Below are 7,614 nucleotides of genomic sequence, written 5' to 3'. Positions count from 1 at the left end.
GAAACGATGTGCAGATGGCACAGCCGCCCGGCCGGAAGGAATGGAGGAACATGAGATGCCAAGGCAGGGCTCCTTATTTTAAACCGCTTCCCTTGCCAGAGAACAAATGTGCCTCACTTCAAAGTAATAATTATAAAGCCTGGGAGAGGATCCAGGGAACCCAAAATCCTTCTGTGGGTATCGGTGCGTTGGCTGAAGCGCTGCTTCGGTTGGCGTCGTGCTGCCTGCCCGACCCCGCAGGCAGCTGCCCGCCTTGCCGGGGCTGCGGGGCGTTTGGTGGACGTCATCCCAGCGGGTCATGGCCGGCTCGGAGACCTGCATTTGGGGTCGTGCTGTGATTGAAAAGGGGAAAACAAGTTCCCTCTTACCTTGCACCCCAAGGAGTAGCCCTGCACCGGGGGGGATATGTCCCGTCCCTGCTCCGTGCCTGGGAGCAGCCCTGCCTGCAGGGAAGGCAGGCGTTGCTGCAACCGGCCTTATAAAACCTCCCAGCTTGTTCCTGAGGCTGCAGGAGGGGGATAAGGAGCCGCTCCAATCGCACCCTCAAACCCGCTGAGCGCCAGCTCCCCTCCCTGTCCCCTGCGTCAGGGACACCCGGGGACGGGCGCTGCGCTGCTGCCTCCTGCCAGAGAGCCTGGCACGCTGGGTGTAACGGCGCTCGGTGGGCAGGCTGCCGTCTGACGGGAGGTAAATGCCAGTGCCTACATGCGCCCAGGATTAGCAGCTGCCACGGGAAGAGCTGGAGCCAGCGACAGCTTGTGTTGTGAGAACTGCCTGTGCTGCAGATGGCTGTCGCGGGGGTCTGGGGGTCCCCTCAGAGACCCCCGGGGTGCCCAGAGGGCGGCTGCCACCCGTTGAACTGGAACTCGCTGTTATTTTCTGGCCTGAGATCAAGCGATGCCAGGGTATGTGGGCCTGGCGAAGCTGCACTTTCCACTTTACAGCTTGGGAGTGTGGGGAAGAAGGAGGTTAGAAGGGGAAACTGAGGCACACAACGAGTAAAGGATCCTGAAGAGTGCAGGGAGGGCTGGGAACTGGTCCCCAACTCCTGCAGGGGTGTCCTCCTGCAGAGAGCATCCTCCAGTTGCGTAGCCAACATGTATCTTGCTCTCTCCTCCTCCTCTCCAGGATTCCACGTGATCCCCTCGGTGTCCAGCATCGTTCCCGAGAGCTGCCTGCTCATCGTGGTGGGCCTTTTGGTTGGGGGGCTCATCAAAGGGGTGGGTGAAAAGCCCCCCATCCTCAAGTCGGACATCTTCTTCCTCTTCCTCCTCCCACCCATCATCTTGGATGCCGGCTATTTCCTCCCTTTGCGTCAATTCACCGAGAACCTGGGCACCATCCTCATCTTCGCCGTGGTGGGGACGCTCTGGAACGCCTTCTTCTTGGGTGGCCTGATGTACGCCGTGTGCCAGCTCGGCGGCCCCGGCCTGAACCACATCGGCCTCCTGGCCAACCTGCTCTTCGGCAGCATCATCTCGGCCGTGGACCCGGTGGCCGTGCTGGCCGTCTTTGAGGAGATCCACATCAACGAGCTGCTCCACATCTTGGTCTTCGGGGAGTCCCTCCTGAACGACGCCGTCACGGTCGTAAGTGGATGAGGGGGATCACCCAAGGGGATGGGGTTCGCTTTGGTGGAGCATCTGTGGGTGGTGGCGCCGGGACGGGCAGCTGTCAGTCAAGCCCTGCGGGCTGAACCGTAGACTGGGCCATTGCACGCTGCCGGGTGCCTCCTGCCAGCTGAGCTGCGGCAGCTCCGCTTGCTCCTAACCTTTTGTAGGTGCAAAGCTAAATATAGCGGCTTAAAACACCGCAGAGGTGGGTTAAGGTGAAGCGTTTTACTTGGCGGTTTGGGGAGGCCGAGAACATATCGCCAGCCAGCTACCACGTCTTGTTGAAGAGCGGGACTGTGCCCGGCACCTTGATCTCCCGGGAATCTGCTCTCCCGGGTGAAATTGCTGCCCGCTGCCGTGCTCATGCCTGTCCCCCCAGGGGAGGTGAGCAGGAGCACGGAGGGGCTGGCGCCGGGTCAGGCAGCGCTGCCGTGTACCTCCTGTCTCCTTCCTCATGGTCCCTGATGTGGTCTTCCTTGCTGTCCCCCAGCTGTAGCACCAAGGAGGCGTGAGGACAGGACATGGCCAGCCGTGGCAAGGGGAGAGCCGTGGGGGCTGCAGCCACGCTGGCATCTGCCTGGGTCACCCCTCGGCCCCAATCTTTTGAGCAGCAGCTTTGCAGGGACCTTTGGGAAGTTCGGGGGCCAGGCCACCCCTCTCTGGGGCCATGCCATTTCCAAAGGACGTCTGTGTCCAGGTGCCGGCTTGGCCGTCAGCGCAGTATCCTCCTCTACAGAGCTGACCTCTAAATTTACTTCTAACCCACTGCTTTTTCCTGGCTCTTCTCCCATATCCCAGCTGTCCACTTCAGAGCTGGCTGCTCAGCACGCTGCAAAGGCTGATGAGGAACGTACAGTCCCACCACAGGGCTTTTCCCAGGTGCTTCTCCCCCACTCTTGGCCAGAGGGGCTCCCTGCAGGGTCTGTGTCCCCGCTCCCATCCTTGGGGAACGCTTTTGCCTTCTGCTGTCACGTCTGTCCCTGCCCGTGTCCCAGGACCCGGCCCTGGCAGGCAGGAGCTGGCACCTCGCCCTCTCTCCGCTTGCAAGCGCTGCCATCCCTGCAGGATGCCATGAAGCCCATTTCCCATCCTGACACGGCTGCGTCGGCTTCTGCTTTAAAATCTCCCCAGTAAATGTGTCCGGAGGTGGGAGAAGGTGATGCAGCCTGGGGTGGGCTCCTCTTCGAGGTTGCCCTTTTGGCTACAAAATGGCATAAGGGTTTAGGCTGTTCTCTGGGCTGAGCAGGGCAGATGTTGGCTTTTCTTTCCATGCGGCTGTCAGGTGTCCCCCAGCCTGGATCTGTCCTGACCTGCTCATTGGGAAGCAGGAACAGTCTCTGGCTGGTTCAGACCTTGACTGAAGCCCCTCCTGGGACAGCGGTTGGGGCTGTGTTGGAGAGCAGAGCTGTTCCAGGCACATCTCCGATGGCACCATGTCCCTGCGAGCCACAGAGGACGGGGAGCTGGTCTCTACGGGTCTGTGTCTTGCACAGCAAAGCACCACCAGCTTTTTTTGGCGTGAGGCTTGGTCAAGCGCAGGACCCAGCTCAGGGTCACCAAGCACCGGCACATCTCGTCTCAGGTGTGCCGCGCTGGGTACCTGCCCAGCTCCCTTTGCTGCTGCTCTCCCAAGGAAGGTCCCTGAGCAGGTCTCCTCCGAGGTGAGGCTATCTCTTGCCACTGGGGCAGTTTGAACCCCCCTCTCCCTTCTCCCTCCCAGGTCCTGTACCACCTCTTCGAGGAGTTTGCCAACTTCGAGCAGGTGACCATTATCGATATCATCCTCGGCTTCCTCAGCTTCTTCGTGGTGTCGCTGGGCGGTGTCTTCGTCGGCGTCATTTATGGGGTGATCGCTGCCTTCACGTCCCGCTTCACCTCTCACATCCGAGTCATCGAGCCCCTCTTCGTCTTCCTCTACAGCTACATGGCGTATCTCTCTGCTGAGCTCTTCCACCTCTCCGGCATCATGGCGTGAGTTGGGCAAGGGTGGGATGAGATGCCCTCCTGTCCCCAGGACCATGTGGAGGAATTTACTCTGGTGTAACCGCAGCCCGCTGGCTGTCCCGGCATGGCCAGTACATGCCCAGTGAGGGCCAGAGGTGTGTTTGGGCTGGGATATGCAGGGAGGCAGATGAGGGAAGTGACTCTACTGAGTTGTCCCACAGATCCCGGGGCGCTGGCAGCCCATTGCCCCTTCTCCTGGGCACACAGTAGCAGGCAGGGCCTGCTGAGCACTCAAGACAATGTCTTGTGCTGCCTGGCTCCAGTGCTCACTCCTGCCCTGCCAGGGGGAAGGAGAAACCTCATGTTGCCTTCTCTGGAGGCCTTGAATAATTGCTCGTATCTCAGAAGCCCCGTCCTGCTCTGAGGTTTGGTGTAAGAGCTCAAAACGCTGCCGCAGGGCCAGTGGTTGGGGCTGTCCCCATGTCCCCATGGCTGCTGAGTGCCCCAACCTTGCCCTTAGGCTCATCGCCTCCGGCGTGGTCATGCGGCCCTATGTGGAAGCCAACATCTCCCACAAATCCCACACCACCATCAAGTATTTCCTTAAGATGTGGAGCAGCGTGAGCGAGACCCTCATCTTCATCTTCCTGGGCGTCTCCACCGTGGCTGGCCACCACTACTGGAACTGGACCTTTGTCATCAGCACGCTGCTCTTCTGCCTCATCGCAAGAGTTTTGGGTGAGGTGTCAGTGTGGTGGCAAAGTCCTTGGGGACGGTCATGAGTGATGGGCAACTCTCAGGGCCACGAGGCCCAAGTTTGCCTTGCTGGGGAGACTGGAGTTGACTGGGTGGCACTGCTGCACCGTGGGCATCAGCCTTGCTGGTGGTTGGCTTTGTGGGGAGATGGGGTTGAGGCCAAGTTTGTGCTAGATGTGGGGTTGAAGCTGGTGAGGGGTGTTGGGATGAGCGAGCAGGACAGCACCCACCTGCACCCATGGCCCCGAGGGCGTGACACTGCGCTGGGCTGCAAGCCGGCCTCCTGGGGGGGGTCTTCTTCAGGGCTGGAGGGCATCCTTCACCGGCTGCTCACATGAGGCCCTGCCTCGCTCCCCCAGGTGTCCTGGTCCTCACCTGGTTCATCAACAAGTTCCGAATTGTGAAGCTGACGCCGAAGGACCAGTTCATCATCGCCTACGGGGGCCTGCGGGGAGCCATCGCCTTCTCCCTCTGTTATCTCCTGGACTATAAGCATTTTGGCATGAGGGACATGTTCCTCACAGCCATCATCACGGTCATCTTCTTCACAGTCTTTGTGCAGGTTGGTGGCACGCCGGTGCTCACAGTGCCGTTTCAGAGGGAAGGGGGGTTATTCAGTGAGCCTCGTGCGTGTGGAGAGTGAGGAGCACGTCCCCAGCCTCCATCCCTGACCCTGTCACTGTCCCCCTTCTCCAAAAGCTCTTGAGGCTGCCAAGTGACACCGGCGGTGCGGAGCCCCGTGGTTCGGCTGTGCTGAACCCGTCCCGCTCCCACCGGTGTGCCTCGGGGAGAGGTCTGATCCACCCTCCCCATTCCCCCATTCCCTAGGGCATGACCATCCGGCCCTTGGTGGACCTGCTGGCCGTGAAGAAGAAGCAAGAGACAAAACGCTCCATCAACGAAGAGATCCACACGCAGGTAACCCGCTGCGCCCGGATGGCCCTTCCCGCGCGCTTCTCTTCGCCGCCTTAGCCCTCTTCTCTCTCTGCTTCTGCCACCTCCACCGCTGTAACCGGGCGGGTTTACAGAGCGGGAGCTGCCCTTAAATCAGTGCCCAAGGTAAGGGGGGACGGAGCGAGGGCTCTCCCCCATCTGTGTCGCCCAGTGCCCGCTCCGACCCAGACCTCCCCTGTGCCCGGTAGAGCAGCGGCCCGGTTGCGTAGGACCGTGCTGCCCTCCTGAGGCCCATCCTGGACCCACAGCCCTGATTTTGCACCCCCTGAACGCCCTCACCCCTGTGTCGGCGGGGGCGTCGGGGTGGGCAGAGGGTGGGCGTCAGCCCTGTGAGCTGCCTACGCCTTGGACCTTCTCTTCCAGTTCTTGGATCACCTTCTGACGGGGATCGAGGATATCTGTGGTCACTACGGGCATCACCACTGGAAGGACAAGTGAGTGTGAAGGTTTGGTGACTCGGGGGACCTGTGGGGGAGATGGGGAAGGGTTTGAATCGTCACCTGGCAGGTTTTCCAGCCCTGTGCTGGATTTTTTCCCCGGGCTGTAATATCCACACACACACGCTCCCCTCGATGAATTACGGTCCTGGCTTGGGTGCGAGGGGGGCTGCAGGGCCGCACCCCTTCACCACGCCACCCACGGCGTGCCCACAGCAGTGTGGGAGCTGCCTGTGGCTGGGCCCTGCAGGAGCTCAGGACCATCCGTTGGGGGTGCAACGCCCCGAGGGGGGGGGGCGCTGCCGGTGGCGGGGCCCGGCAGGAGCTCAGGACCATCCGTTGGGGGTGCAAGCAGCTGCTGGGTGTTTCGGAGGCTGCCTGGCTCGGGAGGGAGTCGGGGAAGTTCTGGCCTGACCTGCGCTGGTGGGAACTGAACCATCTTCTGCTGGCCTGGGCTGGGGATGGGGAGCTGGGAGTGGGTTCCGGGCCAGTGGGAGGTCTGAAACATCGCTGCTCCTCCTTTCCCCACGTCCTCGGGAAGGCTGAATCGCTTCAACAAGAAGTATGTGAAGAAGTGCCTGATTGCGGGGGAGCGGTCCAAGGAGCCCCAGCTCATCGCTTTCTATCACAAGATGGAGATGAAGCAGGCAATCGAGCTGGTGGAGAGTGGGGGCATAGGCAAGATCCCCTCCGCTGTTTCCACCGTCTCCATCCAGTGAGTTCCCCGGCCGTGGCCACCCTGTGCCTCCGACAGGCCCCTGGCGTAGGCCCCGCTAGTGGCCGCAGGGCAAGCAGCCGTTCGGTCCTGCCGTGGCCGTCGCAGTGTCGCTCTGAATCCTGTCTGTCCCCTCAGGAACATCAACCCCAAGACCCTCCCCGTGGAGCGCATCCTTCCGGCCCTGTCCAAGGACAAGGAGGAGGAGATCCGGAAAATCCTTCGCAACAACCTGCAGAAAACCAGGCAGAGGGTAAGGTGTCCCCTGGCACCGTGCGTTGCCCCCTTTGCTTCCCTGGGGGTGGCCAGGACCACTTCCAACCAGAAGCCCTCAGGGCCAGCTGGGCCCTTCACCCCCGGTGTCCCTGCCAGGCTGCCCCTTGTGTTCCTGGTCCGGCTCTCCCTCCCCGGGAGGCTTTTCCTCCTGGGGTGGTGCTGGGATAGCGCTGAGGGGGAGGCTGGCTCGGTCGGTGGCTGAGCCCGGCGTTGAAACCCTTGCTGGGCCAAGGTGAGTCAAGATCAGGCATCCCATGGTAGCACGCAAGGGATGAGGCACCGGCTTGCCTGGACGTGCTCTGCCCACTGGTGACTGTTTCATCCGTCTCCAAGAGAAAGGGTGCCGTGACCTTCCTTTGCCTTTCTGTGTGGGTTTTTTTTTTTAACCCGTCTCCTTTTCTTGGGGCCTTTTCCCAGTTGCGATCCTACAACCGGCACACGCTTGTGGCCGACCCCTACGAGGAAGCCTGGAACCAGATGCTCCTGCGGAGGCAGAAGGCCCGGCAGCTGGAACAGAAGGTGTCAAGGGGACGCTGGAGCAGGGACGCTGGGGAGGAGGGGGGGCCGAGGGGGGCTTCCCAGCCTGGGAAGGACATCGGTCTCCTGCATGGGGAGGGGGCTGAGGTTCAGATGACAGTGGGTGACCCCGAGCCTTGGGGGTCCTCTGATCGCCCCGGGCTCCGAGCAAGTCCTTGCAGCACGGCTGGGAGGATGCGTGCACGTGTCCTCTGCGTCCCGCTGCTGCTTCTCGCTCATCCCCGCGGCCTGGGGTCAATTCCCTGCCTCCCCTTCCCCATTTCTCCCGGCCACTCCCATAGAGACAGTCCCTCATGCTGCCATCCAATTCCAGATGAACAACTACCTGACAGTGCCGGCTCACAAGCTCGATTCGCCCACCATGTCCCGGGCCATAGGCTCA

General features: G+C 61.5%; 1 protein-coding gene across 1 annotated transcript in view; it reads left to right on the top strand.

Annotated features, from left to right (window-relative positions):
* The first annotated feature begins 1,097 nt into the window (after positions 1-1,097).
* SLC9A1 (solute carrier family 9, subfamily A (NHE1, cation proton antiporter 1), member 1) overlaps positions 1,098-7,614 on the top strand; it is an 8,031-nt gene continuing 1,514 nt past the window's right edge. The window contains exons 1-10 of the mRNA XM_009334676.1: positions 1,098-1,589; positions 3,334-3,584; positions 4,078-4,295; positions 4,673-4,875; positions 5,142-5,231; positions 5,631-5,701; positions 6,246-6,419; positions 6,558-6,672; positions 7,113-7,214; positions 7,546-7,609. Of these exons, the coding sequence (XP_009332951.1) occupies positions 1,098-1,589; positions 3,334-3,584; positions 4,078-4,295; positions 4,673-4,875; positions 5,142-5,231; positions 5,631-5,701; positions 6,246-6,419; positions 6,558-6,672; positions 7,113-7,214; positions 7,546-7,609 (1,780 nt within the window). The remainder of the gene's footprint in view (positions 1,590-3,333; positions 3,585-4,077; positions 4,296-4,672; positions 4,876-5,141; positions 5,232-5,630; positions 5,702-6,245; positions 6,420-6,557; positions 6,673-7,112; positions 7,215-7,545; positions 7,610-7,614) is intronic.

This window comes from Pygoscelis adeliae, unplaced genomic scaffold (assembly GCF_000699105.1).
Source record: "Pygoscelis adeliae isolate BGI_AS28 unplaced genomic scaffold, ASM69910v1 Scaffold422, whole genome shotgun sequence".
Classification (NCBI taxonomy): Eukaryota; Metazoa; Chordata; class Aves; order Sphenisciformes; family Spheniscidae; genus Pygoscelis; species Pygoscelis adeliae.
The sequence above is the reverse complement of the archived record's forward strand: the minus strand, read 5'-3'. Positions and strand labels throughout refer to the sequence as shown.